Source organism: Mustela lutreola, chromosome 2 (assembly GCF_030435805.1).
Source record: "Mustela lutreola isolate mMusLut2 chromosome 2, mMusLut2.pri, whole genome shotgun sequence".
Lineage (NCBI taxonomy): Eukaryota > Metazoa > Chordata > Mammalia > Carnivora > Mustelidae > Mustela > Mustela lutreola.
The window spans coordinates 13,398,355-13,422,394 of NC_081291.1; the positions used below are offsets into that span (position 1 = coordinate 13,398,355).

At 52.3% G+C, this 24,040-nt stretch overlaps 1 protein-coding gene across 11 annotated transcripts in view; it reads right to left on the reverse strand.

The window, feature by feature from the left end:
• Window positions 1-24,040, reverse strand: part of CPAMD8 (C3 and PZP like alpha-2-macroglobulin domain containing 8) — a 69,169-nt gene that overhangs the window by 29,561 nt on the left and 15,568 nt on the right. For all 11 annotated transcript variants that reach the window (XR_009350649.1, XR_009350648.1, XM_059160392.1 and 8 more), the window contains exons 12-22: window positions 21,503-21,673; window positions 18,861-18,989; window positions 14,498-14,681; window positions 13,875-14,050; window positions 13,151-13,300; window positions 12,601-12,762; window positions 11,061-11,203; window positions 7,136-7,198; window positions 1,805-2,036; window positions 754-907; window positions 253-383 (exon numbers count right to left, since the gene is read on the reverse strand). Coding sequence is in view for 9 of the 11 variants with exons in the window: in XM_059160392.1 (XP_059016375.1) it covers window positions 253-383; window positions 754-907; window positions 1,805-2,036; window positions 7,136-7,198; window positions 11,061-11,203; window positions 12,601-12,762; window positions 13,151-13,300; window positions 13,875-14,050; window positions 14,498-14,681; window positions 18,861-18,989; window positions 21,503-21,673 (1,695 nt within the window). In the remaining 2 variants the exon portion in view is untranslated. The remainder of the gene's footprint in view (window positions 1-252; window positions 384-753; window positions 908-1,804; window positions 2,037-7,135; window positions 7,199-11,060; window positions 11,204-12,600; window positions 12,763-13,150; window positions 13,301-13,874; window positions 14,051-14,497; window positions 14,682-18,860; window positions 18,990-21,502; window positions 21,674-24,040) is intronic.

Consider the following 24,040-nt stretch of genomic DNA (forward strand, 5'->3'; position numbering starts at 1 on the left):
GGACATTTCCCCACAGCCCTTGCCAGTCCCAGGCCGCTCTGCCAAGCCCCACTCCACACGGGAGGAGGGCCAGACGCTGCAGCCCCTCAGTGAGGAGATGCAGAGACCCCTCACCCACCCCCAGACTGAGAGCAGGACCCACGGGGGCTGCCCCAGCCCTGGGCGGGGACCATACACCCCAGTGAAGCCGACACACCATGGTTGATGGAATCAGGCCCTGGCGAAGGGTCCTCAGCAAGGACATGGACTTACCTCAACCGTCACACTGCGCTTGATGTGATCCCTCCCAGCAGGGACCCGCCTGTCACCGAAGCTCTCCTCCAGGTGTCTGAGGGCCTTCCCTTCCCGGCAGCAGCTCACCTCTCCGTAAGCTAGGGCTTTGGCTGCGGAGATCGGAGCGCTCAGGGCGTGCGGTCAGAACAGGCGCCCACCCCCCGTCCCAGGGAGCCGTATCGTCCCTCCCCCTCAGGCCACGTGATTGCGTGTGCAGGCATGTGTGTGCATATATGTGCGCTAGGCTGGTGTGGCACCTAAGCTCAGCTCCCCCCAGGTGAAGCTTCGGGTCCCACCCGGGGGACCGCCCCACCCTGTGCCCTGACTGCCCTGACCAGTACCTGCCCCCCAGCCTCCTTCCCCAGCTGCCTTCCTGAGCTCATCTGCTGCCCTGCCCACCCCTCACCTGTGCCTGGGCTCAGCTCACGGACGCCTTGGTGGCCCGGAGCGGGAGAGGCGTGACGCAGCACGGGGCCTCACCTGTGACATTGCTGGATCCCAGGTCACTGAAGGACAGAACCACCCAGGTGGGCTCCATCTCCCCAGAGGCCACACACATCTTCTTGGTCAGGTGGCGTTTGCCAGGATGCCCGACAAACCGGATGCCCTTGGGAACCAAGATCTTCACGTACACCTGCAGGGGTGTACAGCCCTTCAAGGTCAGCCCTGAGCCCATCCCCTCAGGGTAGCTGTTATGGGTTCAAGGGTGGCTCCCAGAAAGTATTTTGAAGTCCTAAACTCCGGGCACCTGTCGACGTGATCCTACTTGTAAACAGGGTCTCTGCACAGTGAGGTTAGGCTCTACCTACTCCAACAGGACTGGGATCTTTCGAAGAGGACCCACAGACAAGATGTCCACGGAGGGAAGACACGTGAGGGAAGGTCACACGCAGACAGACTGGGACTGGGCAGTGGGAGGCCTGGGAGGGAGCTCCTGCAGAGCCGCGGGGAGGAACGCGCCCTACCCATGCCGAGGCCTTGGACTCTGGCCTCCAGACCTGTGGGTGAATCCATGTCTATGGTTCTCAGCCTCCCAGATCACGCCGCTTTGTTACGGCAGCTCCAAGAGGCGGAGAGAGTGGCCTTTTCCACTTCCTTCGGGAGAAGCCTGGGGTCCCTGCTTGGTTCCCCCAGCCCCCACAGCATCAGCAAGGGCGGTGGCGCTTCTGTGGACACTGTTCTTGGCATGTGCTGACCCATTCAACCCGTAACCGCTGTGACTCCACTGTCCCTGATGTTTGTGGACACCGAAACACCAACAGGTGGAACGTGTCGGCAAGTGTGCGTGTGCAAACGGGGATGGTGAGCGCCTGCTTTGCGGACCTCCGGGGTTTCTGGCCCCTGCCTCCCCGAAAACGCAGCTGCTGCCCCTCCCACGGTCCCCTCCCCAGTTACAGAGATGCTCTGTCCCCTTCCAAGCCGATGAGGCTGACCCCCCCCCATCCTGGCCTCCTGACATCATGGGTGTCCCGCCCCCCACCCAGACCCCCAGGCACAGGGAAGGCTGTGGGGGGAAGGGCGGGTTTAGTACCTCGGCACAGGTGCCCATGTAGTTGTAGACGCTGAGCGGGATCTTGGCCTGCTCCCCGCGGACCACGTGGAGGGGCAGCGTGAAGTCGACAAAGAAGGGCTTGAAGGTCTTCAGCGGGGCAGGTGCGGCGACCCCCAGACCCCAGGCCTCGGACAGACCCACGGCCTCACCCACCCAGCTGGTGATGGAGTCTGGGACCTGCACGCTGAGCGTCTCCTCGCCGGATGGGTCACTGCAGAAGGATGAACAACCATGGGCCCTTCTCTAGGGCCAGGCCGAGGCAGCCAGGAGGGGCTGGGGTCTATAGCAAGGCCGGGGGAGGGGGGGCGGGAGGTGGCCGGGGAACTGGGAAAAAAGCATTTATGCACCACTCATAGAATCAGAAACACGAATGGCCCTCAGGACAGCTGGAGACACAAGACCACGGGCCACGGGGGTTCAGCTGTGGCGACTCTGGTAGTGCACGCCCCACCCGGTTCAGGAGGAAAAAGACACTGAATTGAGGGGACCGGTCATTTGAGACATGCTTGTGTCTCCTAGAAAGATGCGTCCAAGCCCTAACCCCCAGTACTTGAGAACGTGAACTTATTTGCAAACAGGGCCTTTGCACATGAAATTAGTTGGAAGGTCAGGCTGGAGGAAGGGGGGCCCCAATCTCATGACGGGCATCCTTCTCAGAAGGCAACGGCAGAGGAGAAGACGGAGGCGGAGAGGCGAGGGATGTAGCTACAAGCTGGGGGGATGCCAGAGCCCGCGGAAGCCAGAAGAGGCCCGAAGGGATTCTCCCCTCCAGCTTTCGGAGGGCGCACAGCCCTGCCCACCACTGCATCTCAGACGTCTGGCCTCCAGAACAGTGAGAGAATCAGTCTCTGTTCTGAGTCACCCAGTCCGCGGCTCTTAGTGACAGCAGCTATCAGAAACTCACACCGCACAAAACAAAGGCAAAATTATCAAGAATTTTTAGATCGATTGCCCGTGCAAACGATAACGTTTGCGGCTACCTATCGGGTTAAGTAACATACGTGATCCGAGTGCACTCTGCCTGTTTCTTTTCACCCTTTGTAACGGGGCACGAGGGATCGGAAATTCCATATGCGGCTCGTGGCCTCTTTTTCTTAGCACTCATGGCCCAAGGATCCCCCTACCCCCCGCCAGGGGCACCCCTGATCACTCCGGAATGGCTCAGGAGGACAAACTCTGTGGTCTCCTTTGCATTTCCAGAACGGCCTTTTGAGACTTATCTTAGTATTTGGTATAAGAGTCCTTGGGGGGAGACGTGAAGCCCAGACAGCTCCCGGCCTAGCAGGGGTCCGGCGGTCTCTTACTCACCTGCCTGGCCTCCGTCTGCTTCCCAGGAGCCTGACCCAGGTGGCCCTCATTGGGTGGCCAGACCCCACCCCCAGCCCAAGGCACACAGCAACCCCCAGAGCCTAGGGCCTCCATCCTCCCCTCTATGAAGATCACCCGCTATCGTTTTTTGGTCCTTAAGGAAGGACATTTTTAAGTTTCATATGGTCACAGCTCACTTCTCCATGGACACTGGATGCTACCACCCTACCCCCGCCCACCCCCCACCCAGGGGACACCCACTCACCCTGTTCCAGCCTCGCTGTCCCACAGCCCCAATGGAACTCAACTCCCAGTTAAAAACACTTTGATTCTTTGAGGCCTGACCACAGGCCATTACAAAGGCTTTTCTCTGGCAGCCACCAGGGGACGCTGCCTTCCCCATCGAAGGCTCGTGGCACAACCAGTGAACTGTGGCCTCTGAAGGGACCTGCCTAGGCCCCAAGGTCATTAGGTCTGAAGACCATGGCCAAGGTCTCCTTATCAGTGGGAAGAAATCTTGAAGGCATTTCTTGCCACTTTGGCTCAGCACCCAGTACTTTCCCACTCTGAGCCCGCCCTCCTCCCTCCATTCCTCCGATGCCAGGGTCCATAAAACTGCCTTTTGCCCAAGGCTCCCTCTGCAGCAAGACAACCCTATGTCTGACCCACCTGCGAGGTGTGACATTCTGTAGGGAAAGCAGAACAGGAGGAGTCTGGCTCTACTCTCATGGCCATCATGAAAGACTTCACCATTACACTCACTGCAACTCCTTGTCTTGCTTGAATTGGCCACTCTGACACCTGACAGCTCAGCTCTCCCTCTCTCCAGCTCAGCTGAGCTCTTGAAAGCTCCAGCCTATCCCACTTTATGGCATCCTGACCCTTGAGCCTAGCCCAACTGCTCAGGGTTACCCACTGCTTTCTCACCCACACCACACCTGGCTCTGCCCACCAAGCTCTGGCTATTCCCTCTGCTGGAAATAACCAAGAAACAACTACAAGAATGGGAGCTACCTGCCAGCCTGGCTGGGCTCTTACTATGGACAGGGAGCTAAAGGTGCACTATGACTACCCCCAAAAACTCACAGAGGGGAGGTGGGCAGAGCAGAGGACGGAACATCCTGGGTGCTGGAACCAGAATGCCATCCCTGATCCCCTCGATGTAGACTGAGCTAGGTCCCCTGCACTGTGTTGTCATCTCAAAACTGCCATAAATCACAGAGAAAACAAACAGCACAATGACAGATGTGAGGCCCTCCTTATGAGTAATTACATTAAATGTAAATGGATTAAACTTTCCAATCAAAAAGCAGAGATCAACAGAGTGGGTTAAAAAACATGACCTGACTATCTGCTGTCCACAAGAGACTCACTTTAGCTCAAAGGCAAAAGTAGGTTGAAAGTGCAAAGACAAAAGTAGGTTGAAAGTGAAAGGATGGAAAAAATATGCCAGGTCAATAGTAACCAAACATGAGCAGGTACGGCTAGCCTGATATCAGACATAATGGATATTAAGTCAAAAAGGGCTAAAAGAGACCAAGAAGAACATAATATATTAATTAATTAAAGCTTCAGTACAGTGAAAAAATATAACAATTATGAACATGTATGCACCTAATAAGAGACCACTGAGATATATGAAGTAAACGTAAATGGAACTCAACAAGAAATAAATAGCTCTCCAGTAATAAATGGGAGACTTCAACATCTCGTTCTGAACAGACAGAACAACCAGACAGAAGATAAGTAAGCAAGTAGAAGACTTAACACAATAAAGTAACTAGATCCAGCAGACATTCACACAACAGTCTACCCAGCAACAGTACACACGTTCTTCTCAAGTGCACATGGGACAGTCTTCAAGACAGACCGTGTATTAGGCCACAAATGAAGTCTCAGTAGTCAGTAAGAAAAGGAAAACTGGAAAATTTACAAATTTGTGAAAACTAAATAATATATTCTTAATTCACCAATGGATCCAAGAAAAGATCACAAAAGAAATTGTAAAATACCCAGAGATGAATGAAAACAAAACATAACATCTCAAAACTTATGGGATGCAGCAAAAGCCATGTTAAAGTGGGAAATTTATAGTTATATGGTCATTAAAAAAGAAGAAAGATCTCAAATATACAACCTTATTTCACAGTTTAGAGAACTAGAAAAAGAAAAACAAACTAAACCCAAAGCTAACAGAAGGAAGTAACAAAGATTGGAGCAGAGATAAATGAAGAACATATAAAAAATAGAGCATCAGCAAAACCAAAAGTTGGTTCTTTGAAAAGATCAATGGAACTGACCAACTTTTAATTAGACAAAGGATAAAAAGAAGACTCACATTACTAAAATATGAAGGTGGAGACATTACTACCCATTCTCAGAAATAAAAAGATTATTAAAAAGTACATGAACAACTGTACACCAAGAACTTGGATAAACTAGTTGAAATGGGCAAATTCCTAGAAACGCAAAAACCAATCAAGGCCAAATTACAAAGAAAACAGAAAATCTGAACAGACCTAGAGCTGAACAGACCTGTGAGGAGACTGAATCAATAACCAAAAATCTCTTTACTAAAAAAAGCCCTGCACCTGATGGCTTCACTGGTGAATTATACCAAACATTTAAAAAAATTTTTTTTAATCTTTATTTTATTTTAGTGGTGAGGGGGATGGGCAGAGAGAGAGAGAGAAAGAGAGAGTCCCAAGCAGACTCCAAGCCAAGCTTGGAGCCAAATGTGGAACTTGATCCCATAACTCTGAGATCACGACCTGCGCCAAAACCAAGAGTTGGACGCTTAACCAAGTGAGCTACCCAGGTGCCCCAAAACCTATCAAATATTCAAAGAAGAACCCTAGTGCACTGTTAGTGGGAGTGTAAAACAGTGCACCCATTGTGGAAAACGGGATGGTGGTTCCTCAAACAATTACACATAGAATTACCATATGGGCCAACAATTTCACTTTTGTGTATCCACCCCAAAGAACTGCAAGCAGGGTCTCAAAGAAATCCTTGCACACCTGTGTTCACAGCAGGGTTATTTATCTGCGCCAAAAGGTGGAAGCAACCCGAGTGTCCACCTTGTTCCAGGTGTCAACCCTGGTACCAAAAACATCACCCAGCACCAAAAACATCGGCCCCCAGAAAATGTAGATACATCTGATACCTCTGAATGGTAATGGACAGCCCGTCTTAGATTTAGACCCCTAGAATTGAACTCTGTCCTCTGGATCTGTTCTGACCATGAGAAGTCTTCCCATAATGGCGACACACACATCTTTTTGAAAGCAGACTCAGGAGCCCCCCACTGGGAGCTCAGTTCTGTGATGCCCTCATGCCATGGTGCCTAGAAAGGGGGCCCAGCTCAGCAGTAAGCCCACCCATGGACCAGAAGGGCCTCTGACCTTCCCGCCTAACCAGTTTCCCAGGGCAAGCCACCATGACCTTCTACTGGTACATTGGTGTTCTGACACGAATCATGAGCATTGAAAGAAAAAAATAAGCCAACGGCATCTGGCAGGAATTTGACACAGCAGGGCGTCTTCAGAAAGGACTGAAATGGGGGGGGAAAAGTGGAAAGGAAATATGCTGAGAAAAGCAGCCTGTTTAGTGGGCAGGAGCCCGAGTTCCCTGAGGAGTGAGCAGGGTGTTGGGGGGGATCAAGTTCATGTTCCAGGGAACTGTAATCGTTTTAATGAGCTCGTTATGCAAACAGAGCAGATAGAGTTACCCCAAGTGGGAGTTGTAAGAGGCACAAAGACCCTGCATTTCATATTTCCTGAGCAGATGTCCAAGGCCACAGCGGGATTTGGGGCTGACTTCATGGCGTTGAGTTTTATGTGTTGGAAAAGGATGCCCAAAGTCTGACTCAGATGCTGACGTCAGATCTGAAAGCAAACCCATTGGGAATGATCTGGACTTGCCTGAGTGCCTCTGAGTCAGCCCGCAAACACAGCGAAGAAACGGCATCTTACTGTAAGAAAAAAGAAAAGCTCACTGTACCTGATGTTCAGACAATGCCAAATCCATGTTTCGGGGAAGAAGGTCCTTTTCCTCTTCTCTGCTCTATGAAAAATTAGAAAAGAAATGAGAAAGTGTCGTGGGACCTACCTTAATTCCATACCGGACAGGTAAACTTCTACCCAAGTAAAAGATAACACAGGAAGTCTTACCTGGAAAGGTTAACACTGGACTTGGTTACAGAGTCGTGGCTTAATTCTCTTGGCTGTCAATTAACACTCTAGTTGATTAGGACAGAACCTGCCAGTTCTTTTTTTTTTTTTTAAGATTTTGTTAGTTTATTTGACAGAGATCACAAGTAGGCAGAAAGGCAGGCAAAGAGAGAGGGGAAAGCAGGCTCCCTGCTAAGCAGAGAGCCCAATGCGGGGGTCAATCCCAGGACTCTGAAATCATGACCTGGGCCGAAGGCAGAGGCTTAACCCACTGAGTCACCCAGGTGCCCCAAACCCACTAATTCTTTTACCTGGCAGGGTTAACATTCTACTTGATAAGGATTTGAACAAGTGGTGCATCAAAGGTTTGACAGAATCACCCTTACTCAACAGTGGCACTTCACATTCTGAATTTAGAAGGTAAGAAGGGTCACAGGGACCCCCCTGCCAGCATCCTCCCCTTTGCTAAATTCCCCCCCTGCCCCGGGTTTGCCATGTTTTTCCATATCTCACTTTGAGCCCCCAGCCCCTCCCTGTTTCCTAAAGAGCACCTGGGTTCATTCACAGGAGCCTCACAGCCCACCTTCCTCAAGCACTGTCTTCTTCTTTAAAATAATAATTAGAAAAAAATAATAATAGGATGCCCAGGTGTCTCGGTTGGTTAAGCATCTGTCTCCAGCTCAGGTGATGATCCCAGAGTCCTGGGATCAAATCCCGCATTGGGCTCCCTGATCAGTGGAGAGCCTGCTTCTCCTTCTCCCTCTGCCTGCCACTCCCCCTGCTTGTGCTCTCTCTCTGGCAAATAAATAAAATCTTTAAAAATAAAAATAATAATAAAACCGAGCCTTACTTGAAATTTGGCAGAACTTCTCAAAATTAAAAATGCTCCACATCCTTTCAACCTGCAGAATCTCTCCAAGGACTGCGCCCTGGAAATACTCATGGACACAGGCCGCAGGACAAAGGGCTGGTTTGTGGCGGCAAGCAGCCAAAAATCTCCATCAGGAGGGTGACCAGGTTAATCAGCTGGTAGTACGTTCATGCTGCAGAATGCTACATGTCAGTCTAAGGGAGTGAGGTCAGCGGAGGTGCACTGAGATGGATCCATTTCCAAGACTTATCATTGACTTTGAAAAGGAAGGCTCAGAACAGTCCTATAGTGTTCTCTCATTGCTTTTGTTTTTGTTTTTTTAAAGACTTTATTTATCTATTTGACACAGAGAGAGAACAGCAGAGGAGCAGCGGGTAGAGGGAGAGGAAGAAGCAGGCTCCCCACTAAGCGGGGAGCCAAATGTGGGGCTTGAGCCCAAGACCCTGGGACCATGACTCAAGCCAAAGGCAGACACTTAATCAACTGAACCACCCAGGCGTCCCATCTCTCATTGCTTTAAAAAAAAATCCTGGGATGCTTGGTTGGCTCAGTGGGTTAAGCCTCTGCCTTTGGCTCAGGTCATGATCCCAGGGTCCTGGGATAGAGCCCCAAATCAGGATCTCTGCTCAGCAAGAAACCTGCCTCCCCCTCCCCCCACCTGCCTTTCTGCCAACTTGTGATCTTTGTCAAATAAATAAATAAAATCTTTTTTAAAAATCCTCATATAGGGGCACTTGGGTGACATAGTTAAGCATCAGACTCTTAGTTTTGGCTCAGGACATCTCAGGGTCCTGGGATCAAGCCCTGCATCAGGCCCCACACTGAGCTCTGAGTCTGCTTGGGATTCTCCCTCCCTCTCCCTCTGCCCCTCCTGCTCATGCACTCTCTCTCGCTCTCTCTCTTTCTAAAATAAATAAATAAATCTTTAAAAATATCCTTGTGTATGCACAGAAAATTTCTAGAAATCTAAGAAATTATTGACCATGGTTGTCTCTAAACAAGGGAATGGAGGATCTAGAGGCAGGAGAGAGACTTATATTTAATTATGTAAACTTCACACTGCTTAAAAAGTTTCAACCAATGCACGTGGTTAAGAAAAATATCTTGTCCTCAGAATACGGATGTATGGATGTGTAAACCAATTACAAAAATGCATGGACACTTCCTTTTAAAGGCATATCTTATGCCTTTCTGCACTGGGATTTACAATTGCCTTCGTGGTTTGAGGTTTCAGAAAATTACTTTCATGCCCACTCTAGGCCAAGCTCTTGGGGTACCTGCCATAAGAGGGCAGGGACCCCGAGGCGGTGTCTGGAGGGTGAAGGTCCTCACCCAACTAGGTACTAGAAATGCCTCCATATGTATCCCAAGTACCCAATGGGGAGACTGGCCTGCCCATGCCATGATGTGGAGTTTAGAAACTAGGACCCTCATAGGCCTGCCACACTCTTGCTAAGTGTGAAGCCCAGGCAGGAAGAACCCAGGAGAACCAAGTATCCAGGACCTCAGTCTAGATGGAGAGGGTGTGAAAGATGGAGAGGGCTTTTGTGGACAGGCCTGCCAGGGTGGGAGGTCCCCAGGCCACTTCTGGCTCAGAACAAGGACTGAGGAGTGTGGGGCCCAACCTCAGGGTCTCCAGAGATACCAGATCCTGTGGCACTACTGTCCACACAGACCCCAGCCCCAGCCCCTTGGTTCTGCATCCCTCTTGCAGGAGTGGGCAGGAAGGAGTAAAGCCAAGCCCTGCCTCCCCCATGCCAGTCCCTAAAGCCAGCGACAGTGGGGAGCCAATGTCTTCAGAACACTCCCCCTTCCCCAGCTCGCTGGCTGACAGCTGGGCTTGAGAAGGGAGTGAGAGAGGCAGCCGAAGAAGGGGGTGGGAGAGAAGGGAGGGAGAAAGATGAGACAGGAGAGAGGAGAAACACACCGCCACCTACAAAACAAAGCTTTCCAGGACTTCAAGGACAAAGCCACAAATCTTAAGGGGAGATGTGAACCCCTCTCTCTGTCATCGAGAAGTCAGCGAACAGACAAATGAGAAGTGAGAAGAACATGAAAGATCTGGGCTTCCCCATCTGTAGGCTTGACTCAAGTATGCATGAGGAGCCTTGTGCAGGGTGGATGGGGCCTGGGATCTTCTTTTCACGAAGACACAAGTCTTTACAAAATCTGGCCACACAAAAAGCCTCCAAAGGAAGAACCAGACAGTGGATAACAAAGACCACATTCACCGGCCATAATGCGTGATTGACACAAATTTATAAAACAAATTAAAAATAATTTAAATATCACTCTGAAAGTTCAAAACAGATCCACTTCTGGATAAGTCCCTGTGCAAAAAAAGTTAGCACCTCTTTGGAACCAAGCCGGAATGGAAATGCTTCACAGCACAACTTGGGTGCTGCTACAGCGGCACTCTGAGGGAAATTCATAACCTTCGAAAGGCTTAAATGTGTTGAGTTAAAACAAGACACTGAAAAGCATTACTTGGTGTCCAACTCAAAAAAGCAGAAACTTGAAGGAAAAAAGGGAAGAGAGAGGAGGAGAAGGGAGAGGAGGGACTAGGTGGAGGAAAGAGGTAAATAGAAAGAATTTTCTAAGCAGAATCCCTGGGAGAGGGAGGGTCAAACCCCACCTTACCTCTCCACCCCAAACCCTCTGTCCCAGGGAGCTCTGCTCCTGATGCACCTTCCTCTGCACCCCCAACCCCTACATAGTCAGGTGTGGCCAGGTGTGGTCAGTAGTGACTTTGCCCCCAGGGGACAGCAAGCATTCTCTGAAGACATTTTCCATTATAACAACCAAGGGAAAGGGGTGCTATAACCATCCAGCCCCCGAGGTCCACAGGACGAGGTCAGACAGCCCTGCGTGAGGTGGCAATTACCTGGGGGGTTGCCTAGAGGAGCCTGCAGCCCCCAGGCTCCCTGTGTGGGGCTGGAAGGCAGGGACAGCCTCGTCGGTGTACAGGCCGCCATCCTGGCGGTGGTTCAGGCTCACCAGGTCGGTCATCACCACCAGGCCTGTTTCCTAAGCAACAGACAATGCCCAGAACCCAGGTGGGCAAGCGGACAGGACGGCCCCAATGGTTCCATCCATTTGGGGCTCCCAGCCCAACATCACCACTGCATTGTGGCTCTGGGGGAGTCAGGGCTCTGCTCTGGGCTTGGTGACCAGGCTGAAGGGATCATGGGACCCAGCGACTGTGCAGAGCAGAGCAGCAGGGAGTCCAGCACATCCACGACCCAGACAAAGAGCCACATATAGGACTCCGTTTACCAGAGACATCCAGAACGGGCAAATCCATAGAGACAAAAAGCATATTCGTGGTTGCCGGGGGCAGGGAGTGACCGCTCGTGGGGATGGAGTTTCCTCTTGAGGGGATGAAAATGTTCTGGAATTAGACAGAGGTGCTGCTTGCACAACATTGTAAGTGTCCTAAATGCCACCCAATTGCCCACTTTAAAATGGTTCATTTGGGGGCACATGGGTGGCTCAGTCATTAAGCGTCTGCCTTCAGCTCAGGTCACAATCCCAGGGTTCTGGGATCCAGCCCTGTCCTGGGATCGAGTCCTGCGTGGGACTCCCTGCTCAGCGGGGAAACTGCTTCTCCCTCCGCCCCTCCCCTCACTTGTGAACACATGTTTTCTCTCTCTCTCTCTCTCTCTTTTTATCTCTGTCTCAAATAAAATCTTTAAAAAAAATACTGAGAGCAACTCAATTGCTGGCCAGCTCTCCTTCGGGAACAGGGAATGTAAAGTCTGAGGCATCATCTGTTAATTCCAAAAGCTGCCAGCTTTCATCAAATGTGTGGCTGATACGCATCTCAATCCACATACAGACAGAGATGTGGAATGCACTTTCTAGCTACAGTAGCAAAATGTTAATTGTGGAATCTGGGTGGTGGGCATACAGGTGTTGTTAATTTGTTCAAACTTTTCTCTGAGTATCTTCCATAATAAAAACAGGAGAAAAAGGATGCATTTTCAATGATTGTAAAACTGGGATGAAAAGCAGCCACAATGGGCCGTGCATTCGAGTGGAGACGGCCAGCGGGCTCCCGGCATGATCGAGAATGATGTTTGCAACCCTTGGGGTCCCCAGCCCCCACAGCTCAGAAGGAGGACGGATGTGAGCTACAAATGTTGGGGTAGGCACCTGTCTGCTCCCAGGGTGAAGGTTTTCCTTCCAGCAAAGCACCCTAAGGTCTTTGCTCCTTCCCAAGTTCAAGTTATCGGTCAACACTCATACCGTTTTGCACCCCGTCTGCTGTGCAAACTGGGAGGATCCATCTAGGAAAGTCAAACATTAGTGCTGCCCCAATAAAAATTTGGAAACACCACCCCTGACAATTTCTGTGTCCCTTCTGTGTTCCATAGTGAGAGGCACTTGGAAGGGGTGGTGGGTCTAAAACCACCTGTCCTTACAGCGAAGGCAGACCCGGAGTCCTTGGTGCTGCCCCAGGGCCATGGGAAGATGGAGGAGCGCCGGCGTCGTCGGGCCGCCAGTCCGGCCCACCAGAAAGACCCATCATCCCGGGATGCCCCGAAGGCATCAGAAACATCATACTCTTCCAAGTCCCGGAAGACCTACAGGCAAAGGGAGAGAGGGCCTGGTTGACTGGAGGTTTCTTGTCAACCCCAACCGGGTCTCGGGGGTCTGGCGTGTTCCTATCTCAACCTCCTTCCACGAATATCACTCGGAGACCATCTTAGGTGTTGGGCACTGGTGTCACCGGCCCCTTCTAAAGACGGGCAGAGGGGCTGGAGAGGTAAAGCCTGGACGATGTTACATCGCAAGAATCTGATGAATTTAACCCCGAGATCTTTCAACTCACAAAGAATCCATCAGGGACTGGGCTCCCCAGTGAAAGAAAGAATCTAGACTCATCTGAGGCCCTTCACTTACTGGAAAGGGAGAACCCCCCCCCACCCCGCTGTGGGGGTGCTAGACCCATGCTCGAGGGCCCCCACGCACCTGCGCCGGAGTCAGCTGGAATCCAGACCTGAGCAGGTAGACGCTCTTGTCCACCACAGTGACACACACACAGCTGCCCCTCGCAGCCCTGACCCTCAGGTCCACAACCTCCCCAGGCTGGGTCTCGTTGGCCGAATACGTCAGTGAAACCTGGACCCAAACACAGCAGAGAAATCCAGAACTTGGCCAACCTCTCCACCTGCCAATGAGCGCTGGCCCTCACCAGCTCAGTGGGGACCATGGCCTTGCTGCCCAGGCAAGGACAAGGCCAGGTGGCAGAGTGCTAGGAACAAGGCAGGTGGAACTGGAACATTCTATGCAGAGGAGGGGAGAGGAGGGGAGAGGTGGGGGAGACAGGTGCTGGCTGAGGGCTTAGGGCAGCCATTCTCAAAGGATGCAGAGAGGTGGGGCAGAAGGCTGAGCCCATTGCTGGGGACTGGAGCAGTGTCCCTTAGGTTTGGAACCCAGTGGGGACAGAGAACAGTGGACCGCTTTCCCTTTGTGGGTTTAATGCAATCCCCCTCTGGGGGACTTTCCGAGAAGTAAAGATGCAACTTATGTCATAATTACTCCTGAAGGCAGGGCAGTCCTTGCAATCCCGCCTCGGACACCCTCTGGAATCCCAAAGGCAGCCATATGCAGCCCAACTGGGCACAGACACCCCCGGACAGCGCTTCCCTGTCCCCGCCCCCCCTGCTTCCCTGGCTAGTTCCCCATGCTCTACCCGGTTTTCAAAGAAGGTCTCAACGCCAAACTGGAGGCTGTCGGCAACCCCTTCTCCATTCTCCCTGACGTAGAAGACGAGCAGGCGGCCCAGGGGGACCATGCTGGGGCTCACGGCCAGCCGGAGGGAGGTCACACACACGTTGACCTCGGCTGCCACGGCAGCAGGAGGAGGCTCTAGGACCATTCAAAGGTGGGGAGAGGCATGAGAATCCAGCAGCCCATGATGGGACCACCAATGCCCCAGGCTGCCCTGAAGGGGACATGGGGCACCGCAGGGGGAGGGGCTGGCCCCCGGGCGAGAGCTCCATGGATACTCACACCCCCATTACTTCACCTAGAAGGGAATGGAAACCTACAAGGATGGGGGCGGATAGGATTCCCGAAGCATCACGCCCGGTCACCAGTTCTCAGCCAGGGCCGTGCTGCCGCCCCAGGGGACACTTTGGGCTGTCACGATTTGGGAGTGCATCTAGTGGGCGGGGCCGGGTGCTACTCAGCCCCCTGCAGAGCGCTGGGAGAGTGATCCAGCTGAGCCCCGCTTATCCCTCCTTTCTGGGGTGACCTGCCCCTGTCTCAGTGGTTCAGAAGGAACGAGAAACTCCTGCCAGGGTCTGGGCTCACCTGTCTCAGAAAGGTGCATTACGCGAATGGGGGTCCCTGGGGCCGCACGCCGGCTTCTCTGCAGAGTGACGGGGGCGGGCTGCTGGCCCGAGAGCACGATGTTGCCCCGCGCAGCCACCTCGTAGTACAGGGTGAAGTTGCAGGGACACGTGGACTTCACGGGGAAATGCGCTTCCTCTCCGACCTGGGGGAGACACGCAGCATGGGGAGCCCTGCCTGGCACCCCACAGCCTGGGACAGATAGCTGCTCTGGGGCCACAGGAAGGCCAGGACATGGCTGGGGCAGGGGCTCTGGCCTCCGAGCCGAGAATGGGGCATCGTGGCAGTGGGCAGTGGCCGTGCCCCCGTGGCAGCCTTAGCCGTGGCTCTGCGACCAGGGCTGTAGAAGGACGGAGCATACCACCAGTGTGGAAGCTCTCGACGGGGTGGGGTGCAGCAAAGAAGTGAACCTGGCCCAAAGAGAGGTCTGGCCTTTGTCCCCCAACCCATCCCCTCACCCCCCAGAGGAGATCTCTAAGTCTCTGAAATGCCCTGCCTGGTAAGCATCTTTGTCTACCCAAGGCCTAAGGCCACACCAGATACTGATAATATAATTTATGAGAGCTGGGGCAGGGGTGCTACATCACATTGTATCAGTGTCACGTCTGGAGGGACTAGGACTGAGGTCAGCTATGCAGGTGGTGGTCACCCAGGGCTTTGCAACTGCCCATCCCTGCCCCCCAATAAAAACCCCAGACCCCGAGCATCCCTGCTCACAGATCTGCTAAGGATCTAGGGTCCAGAACACATAAAAAAACTCTCACAGTGCAACAGTGAAAAGACAATTTCCTAAAACTTAAAATCAGCAGGGAAGCTGACAGTAGGATATGCAGGATCTCCCTGCAACTCTTCTAAAAACCTTAAATTATTCCAAAATTTAAAATAAAGTAGGGTAACAAATTAGAACATATTGAGCAATTTTTTTTTAAGTCCCTAAGTCAATAACATACCCTGAACCACTGCACAGCAACAAAAACAACCGTAGGGAGGAGGGACAGAAAGTTCTTTCTTTGTACAGAGGAACGCCGGCTAATAAACGCAGAAGGAAGGACAGAATTCAGAGCCGCCATCACGCAGCGCCTCTGGCGATAATGGACTATAGCAATGAATTGTCAGTGACGCTAAAGGCACAGCAGGGGGGTGGGAAGGAGTTTGCTGGGGCCTCAGGACATTGTGGCTCGGATCTCAGATGGTCACCCCGATTACTCAGCAGTCTCCCCCGCAAGGGGAAAGAGCAGGAGGAATCAGACCCGACCCCGGGGGAAAATCAGCTCCAGCAACGGTGGTGCGTTCTCAATCTGTGCCTCTTGCCGGGACCCCATGAGAGCAGCACAGATGTAGCCATTCTGCCTGATTCTAATGCAGAATGTGAGATCCTCTACAAGACCACGGGCCTGAATTCTTCACAAAAGTCACGGCAATGAAAAAGCAGAGGCAGGGACTGTTCCCGATCAAGAGCAACTATGGACACAGGAGAGCCCAACGCAACACGTCAATGGATCCTAAAATGCATGCACACACACGTGCACACATGCACACACATACACGCACACACGCACGCACACGCACGCACACACACACGCTCATTCCCAGAGGCACATGCAAATAGTGGCACACTTACACATGTGTGCACAAGACTGTGTAGTCGTGCACGGGTGTTCACACGCAAGATATAAGTTACATCTTGGGGACATCTTCGAAAATGGGAATATTGCCTGTCAATTAAACCGCATCATGAGTTAACATAATTTTCTTAGATACGACAAGAGCCTTGAGATCATGCTGAAGAATGTCACTTTTAGGACATGTTATGCTCAAGTATTTCAGAGTGAAGCATCATGATATCTAACTTATTTTCCAATGTTGCAGCAAAAAAAAAAAAAAAAAAGTCTAAGGGAATAGATGGATGGCAGGTGGATGGGTAGGGGGCTGAGTGGGGGGAGGTGTGGATGGACGGACAGGTGGACGGCTGGGTGGGTGGGTAGGTGGACAAGTGAGTGGTGAGTGGGATGATGGATGACAGAGGCAAAATGTTAATTCATAAATCTAGGTGAAAGGCATGTGGTTATACCATTTTTTATTATTTCTAAGTTTGTATATATCCACTTTATAAAAGGACACCTCAACAAAAGTCCCCTTGGGTTTCAGATGTCCGAAAAGAGAAAAAAAGCATGGCATCACAGTAATCCTGAAAGACTGGCTTGCGCTTCGGAGCTGAAGGAAGGGGAAACCAGAGCCCAGGCGGGACCCAGCAGGGCCACTCTTGTCTCAATGCCTTGCAGTTGTGCCCAGGGCCCCTTGGTGACAGTTGTGGGGGTGAGGGGGCCGGAGCCTGCTGACCCCACTCAGGCAGGACGAAGATGTCCCTCCGAGAGGAAAGTCTGAGTGGCCCAGCCAAGTCCCTGCCTAGCAGGAACTGCAGTCCTGGCACCTGGGGACAGGCTAATCCCCGCCCCCGCAGGACAGCCGCCAAGGTCAGCACCCCCACAACGCGCTGCTGCTTAAATAGTGTTACAACAAGAACAGCATGTCCAGCCCAGCCAGGCACAATCTCATCCCAGTTTCTCATTCTCATAACCCCTGCAGAGGACCATTAAGCCCCCAAAATGGGCAGCCTTGGTGCCATGATTCCTCTGAGCTGTATCCCAGCTGCCTCGGCTCCGGGCAGCGACTCTCGGAAAGGGAGCGCCAGGTCTACGGGGCTGGCGAGGCCTAGGAGCAAGGTCGAGAGGACTCTCAGCTAAGGGAGCTCAGAGGGTGCTTTATGACCCATCTACCCTCAAAGAGATGAGGGCGTAAACCAACCACCATTCGTCCATACCATACAACAGACAGACAGGGCAGAACCCTCTATGCATGTTGTTAAGTGAAAGCAGCAATGCTTTCATCAGAAAGCAGAAAGCTGCGTGCTGTATGGTTCCAACTAGAGCCACTCCCCTTATCCATGGTTTCGGTTACCCGCCATCCACGGGGGTCTGGAAGCAGATGCTCCTTCTGACATGTCATGGGAAGGTCAGGGACCGCCGAACGCCACGTCACAACGCCCTCCTTCATCCCCTGGTGTAGACCTTACACCACGGTGGGATCACAAGCAGGCTGGGCACAGTACAGTGTATTTTGGGAGACAGAAGCCACAGTCCTGTGACTCTTATTACAGTATATTATTACGGTGGTTCTGTTTTATCATGAATTATTGTTGGTAATCATCTCACTGTGCCTGATTTGTAAGTCAATCTGTGTTGTAGTCACGTATGTATAGGAAAGAACATACAGCTAGGGTTTGGTACTATGCGCCGTATCGGGGAGCCACTGGGAATGTAGGGATGTATCCCCACGGATAAGGGGGAGATGACTGTCTACGTCGGATGGAAAACAGCTGTTCTGAGTTGCTGCCTGAGCATCTGATGGCCTGACCAGCTGCTCACACGCTGAGTCTGGACATTCGGATGAGGACCCGAGCTTGGAATTCTGGCCCCATCATTTTCCCCGCAATAACCACTTAGCACTGATGCCCAAAATGTTAGTGACCTCCTCCTCAGCCACCTATGAGACACAGGTGCTTTGCTGCCCTGCTGTCCGTCTCCTGCTCACTTGGGACCTGGGGCAAAGGCCTACCATCCCCCAACCCGCCGAGCTCGCTGCACACCCACCCACCCCACTCTGCGATCTGTATGTAAATCTCGTGACCTGACTTCCTATGTGCGTGTGTATCGAAACTGTGCCTCCAACCCAAACACAACCCCAGGGGGTTTCACTTCTCCCAACATGATATGACATTCTGGAAGAGGCAGAAAGATCAAGACCATGAAAAGACGGGAGGTTGCCAGGGGCTGGCGGGGAGGGAGGGATGAATGAACAGGTGGGGGGAGGGGGAGTCCAGAGGATTTTCAGGGCACTGAGTCCATTCTGTATGATACTATAATGCTGGATGCGTGTCATTCTACGTTTGTCCAAACCCACGGAACCTACAATGCCAGGAGAGGTTCCTAACGTGCCCTGCAGACTGCCGTGAATCCAGTGGACGTGTGGACACTGGCTCATTGACGGTAACAGGCGTGCCACCCCATAAGGCAAGCTGCTAATCTTCAGGGACAGCACCCCGAGGGCCAGGTTTATCACGGTAAACCCCGGGCCACAGCCTAAGTGTTCACCATAATGAAATGACGGGCGGGCATTCATCCCGAGGAATTCCGCCCTTGCTGGAAGGAGGCGAGGCTTCGGCATCAGTCCCAGGACCCTGCTCACCCCCCCCATCCCCCCCCCCCCCCCCCGCTTCCCGCTCTGGGGGGGCAGGGCTGGGGGAGGACACACCTGCAAGCCTTACCTGCAGGGGGCGCGAAGGCGGCTGCAGCTGCAGGTAGCACTGGCTGGGGGAGTACCAACTGCTGAGAGACAAGTAGCTGGGCAGGTAGTGGGCCCCCACGGGCTTTCCATGGAGTGCCGTCACCTTGGTCTGAAGAAACAAGGGTACTTGGTCAAGGCCTGGGGGCTTGGTGGAGGAAGGGGGTCTTGGGGAATGCCTCTGCCTGCTCTGGCCTGCAGCAAGACCCTCTCATGTTCCCATTTGCCTTTGGGGACCCCCTCTCCCCAGTTCTCAGAGACTAGGGTCCAATGTGCTTTAATGTGCTGTTTCTCAGCTCCAGGAAGCAAGTGACCAAGACTGGTCCCAGGGTGTTGGGGTGGGGAGAGGGCGCTCAGGCAGACTCAGGTCACTCGTGAGGCCACCAAGAGCCAGTTTCATCACGGGCATATTAGGAAGCCCTCCCCATCCCCTACCCCTTCTCTGACTTGCTGGTGGCCCTGGTGGCTTCTCAGAGGGGATAACAGGCCTGGAAAGGGACCACAGAGAAGGTAGACAGAAGGAGCAGCCTTGTGGGATAGCAGCCCCGGGGCTCTGGACCCTGATGCTCCCTGAGCTCAAGCCCTTCCCCTCCACCCCCACCCAACCCTCCACCCCGCTAAGCCCTGTGGTTACATGGCTCTTGTTCCCGTGGGCTTTGAGCCTGTTCCCTTCACGTGCTGCTGAAAGACTAGAGAGCAACATAGGGAGAGGACAGAAGTCGAAGATTTCTGTGGGATCAGGAATAAAGAAGTTGGTTCACTTTGTCTCTAGTTTCTAGGAGGTAGACTTTAAAGGCCCCGGGGTCTCCCAACTGACGAGAGCTGTGTTTTCTTAAAGGTTTTACTTATTTACTTGACAGGGCAGAAGCAGGGAGAGTAGAGGGAGAAGGAGAAACAGGCTCCCCACTAGCAGGAAACCTGACACAGGGCTTGATGCCAGAACTCTGGGATCATGACCTGAGCCAAAGGCAGACGCTTAACCCACTGAGGCACCCAGGGGCCCTTGCCTCACTCTCTTTGGTCCTAATTTGTCACTTCACTGTAATAAAACTGTGATTGCCAAAGACACAAATCTCCAGTGAAAAAATAAGCCTCGGGGATCCCATGTCCAGCGTGGTGACCATAGTTAACAATATCGTACTATATATTTGGAAAGTTGCAAAGAGTAGATCTCCAAATTTCTCACAAGGAGAAAAGAAAGTGTATAACGATGTGTGACATGGGCTGTGGAGCACACCTACCGTGGTGACTGTTTCATGGCAGGAGGGAATATGGACGGACTCAGGCGTCCACCCGAAACCAACATATAGCGATGTGTCAGTTACACTCAGTTAAAAAGTAATTAGCGGCACCTGGGTGGCGCTGTCCGTTAAGCGTCCGAATTGATTTTGGCTCAGGTCGTGATCTCAAGGTCCTGGGATAGAGCCCCACATCAGCTTGTTCCTCTCCCTCTGCCCCTCCCCTCCCCTCATGCTCTATCTCTAAAATAAATCAATACATCTTTTAAAAAACAAAGAAAGTAAAAATCATTAACAGTTACCATTCGTTTTCTGTCTAAAAGAATTAAAGACCTTTTCCTAAGCAGTATTTAATAACATTAACCTTTCTATTAAAGTGCCATTTGGGGGAAAAGCTAATTTTTAGACATGTATCTATGAGACAGAAAATTATTCAGCTAATCCTGGTATTTGTAGTATTTTGGGGCTTTGCTGCAACTTAATTGCTAGGGGACTAATGGAAACAAAGGGGTGTCTTTTGATCACTGAACAAAAAAAGCTGTAATTGTAGTAACGAAATTGTAGCCCATTGGAGAGCTGTAGCCTGGAGACCCCTGAATGTGCAACTTGGATGGTTAAAAGTCTGTAAGGACATGCCGCCCCACAGAGGACACAGTCACCCCAAGTGTCCTCGGCTCCCACCTACACATTTATTCCAGGCTGCCTCCCACCCCTTCCCTGCCACCCAGAGCCCGTGAGGCCGCCACAGAGCCAGGGCGGGAGGTACTGGGACACCATCTTCTAGCACTCCTGCTCCTCCCTCCCCTGACAATGCGACCTCCTGTTCTGCCCATTCTACCTTCACAGCTCCAGGCCTGGTGGCCTCTCTGTCATTGTGTCCTGTCCGCCTACCTGTGCTACTCCCAGGTACCCTCCCAGGATGATTACCAGAGCAACCACTGGGTATTCAAAGTCAGATCACTCTGTCCCCCTGATGCTGCCTTCTGAGTAAATCCCAAGTACCCTGGTGAGGTCAGGGGCACCCTGCCAGCTCCCTCCTCCTCCAAAACTTCCCAAAGGACTCAGCCTGGCCTCTGGCTTCTGCATGCCATCCCACCCTCCCAGGAGCAGCCTGGATGACCCTCCAGGCTCAAGGTCAGGAGTCCACAGGATGAGATCCAGCCACCTTCAGCATGACAGAGCCAGGAGCACTCACCTGTCCTTGACCTCTCGTCTTGCCCTGGGATGGGCTGGTTATCCATCCTCCAGACTCCCCTCAAAGGCTGTAAACTCCCTCAGGGCAACTGTAGGCCACAGGTCCACCAAGATGGTGCCCAAGCATGGACTGGGGAACGCACCAAGGCTGTGTCTAGTGGCTGAATGACACAGGTCCAAGCAACTCACCCACCTCCAGCCACACGTGTTGCGCTGACATGGGGATAAAGGGGATTTCAAACCCCACCAGACCTCCCCGGGACACAGATTCGACGGTGTAGATGTTGTCCTTTGGTGTCAGCTCTGCTCTGATTTGGACCGTCACCCCCTCGGCTGGGCTGCCATCTGGGTAGGACAGCTCCACCTGGAAGGGTCACCAAAGATTCAACACGGTCAAGGCAGCTCTGCTCCCCAAACTGATCTAATCCCCCAGCCAACTTCCCCTGAGAAGTCAAGCTGACACTAAAACTCACAGGGAATCGCACGGGTCCCCAGATAACCAAAATAATCAAGCAAAAGAGGAACGAAGGAGAACTCACATGTCCCAATTTTCTTCTTTTTTTCCCTGAGATTTTATTTATTTATTTGAGAGAGAGACCACAAGTAGGCAGAGAAGCAGGCAGAGAGGGAGGGGGAAGCAGGCTCTTTGCTGAGCAGAGAGCCCGATGTGGGACTCAATCCCAGGACCCTGAGACCATGACCTGAGCCGAAGGCAGAGGCTTTACCCACTGAGCTACCCAGGCGCCTCCTTTTTTTAAATTGTATTTTTTTATTTTTTTATTTTTTAAGATTTTATTTACTTATTTGACAGAGAGATAGAGAGATCACAACTAGGCAGAGCGGCAGGCAGAGAGGGAGAAGCAAGCTGTCCACCGAGCAGGGAGCCTTATGTGGGGCTCAATCCCAGGACCCTGGTATCATGATCTGAGCTGAAGGCAGTCACTTAACTGACTGAGCCACCCAGGAGCCCCCGTGTCTCAATTTTCAAAACTCACTAGGAAGGTACAATAATCAAGACAACGTGGTATTGGCATAGAAGAGACATAGCGATCAATGGGACAGAACCGAGATTCTAGACACAAACCCACACATCCATGGTAAATTGGTTTTCAACAGGGGTGCCGAGACCATCCAGTCTCCTCAACAAATTGGGCCGGGACGACTGGAAACCCACATGTGAAAGAATGAAAGTGAACCCCTACCTCACCCCATCTACAAAAGTTAAAAATGGATCATAGACCTAACATGAAGAACTAGAACTTTGAATCACTTAGAGATGGGTGGGCAGAGTGGGAGGACCATTACAACCTTGGACTTGGCAAATGAGTCACAAGGTAGAAGCCACCATGTGCTGGCTGCTAGCCCCGGGGCCACATGGTGAAGTGGACCTCCTGGGCCACGTGATGTGGAATTAAATGAAGACCACCTGACACAGAATGGGTAAAGGCTATTTACTCGGAGCCTGCTGCAGGAAGAGAGTCACAGCCAACACCACTGGTGTTGGCTGAGGCTGAAAAGCAGGTGAAGTGGGGAAGCCTTAGAGCGAGAAAGAGGGAAGGCTTCAGGTGTGTCCCAGTTGGAGGCTATTGGTGTGGAGAAGCTGTAGACAGCTAACCAGAAGCAGGGAATCCCAGGCACTCGGTGAGGGGAGCATCTGGGGGCTCAGTATCCATCCGGGGTGTGGATTTATTTCTGCACTCTGAATTCTAGCCCACTGGTCTCCGTGTTCAAATCACAGTGTAGGAATCACCACGTGCTGGCCATTGGCCTGGGGCCACGCCAGGGTAGGAACAGCTCAGGCAATGCTACGAACGTTCCATGTGATGCTCAGACCTCGTTCAGACAGGCAGTTAAGGGAGTCAGAACAAGGGGTTCAAAGACTGGGATGGTGGGGTGCCTTGGGGGCTCAGTGGATGAAGCGTCTGCCTTTGGCTCAGGTCATGATCCCGGGTCTCTGGGATCGAGCCCCCAGTTGGGCTCTCCGCTCAGCGGGAAGCCTGCTTTTCCCTCTCCCTCAACTCCTCCCCTCTGCACATGTGCGTGCTCTCCCTCTCTCTCAAATAAATAAAACGTTTAAAGAAAAAAAGACAGGAATGGTGTGAAAGAAATATAGTCCGTGGGCCCCAAAGGACCCTATATTGGTCCCTCGCTTGTCTAGATACTTGGTGACAGAGTGACAGGGGCTTCTGCCTGCATGATCCCCACTTACAGTTCTGGTCTTTAATGCCGATGGTGGAGGATCTCCTGGCTGTATGTGAAATGCTCCCCTTCATTGATCTGACAGCCCAAGCCCTTTCTTCATGCACATTCTGACCCTGCTCTTTGGGCTTTAGCTTCTTTACGAGCCGGGACCCTCAAAGCCAGGGGCACACAGGTGTGTCTCTGTGTGCAGACAGGAGGGACTGGGATCCGGGCACAGAGAGGAAGGAGATCTCAGAACAGAGCGGGAGTAGTAGGACACAGCATGAGGACAGACCAGCAGGATCCTGTGAGTAACCCACAGAGGGCAAGAGGGGCCAGAGATGCAGGCGGTGGGCAAGGCTGAGGTCAGGGGTGCCACCAGCTTCCCTCCCTCTGGGGTGACACTGGGTGCCAATGGCCTTGCCTCCGCAGGACATAAATGCCCAGTGCAACAGTTAGGATAAGGATCTTGGGTTTCTGGTCACCTAAAACCTAATGGTGTCTAAGCATGGCATGATGGGTGGGTAGGACGTGGGAATCTATTCAGAAT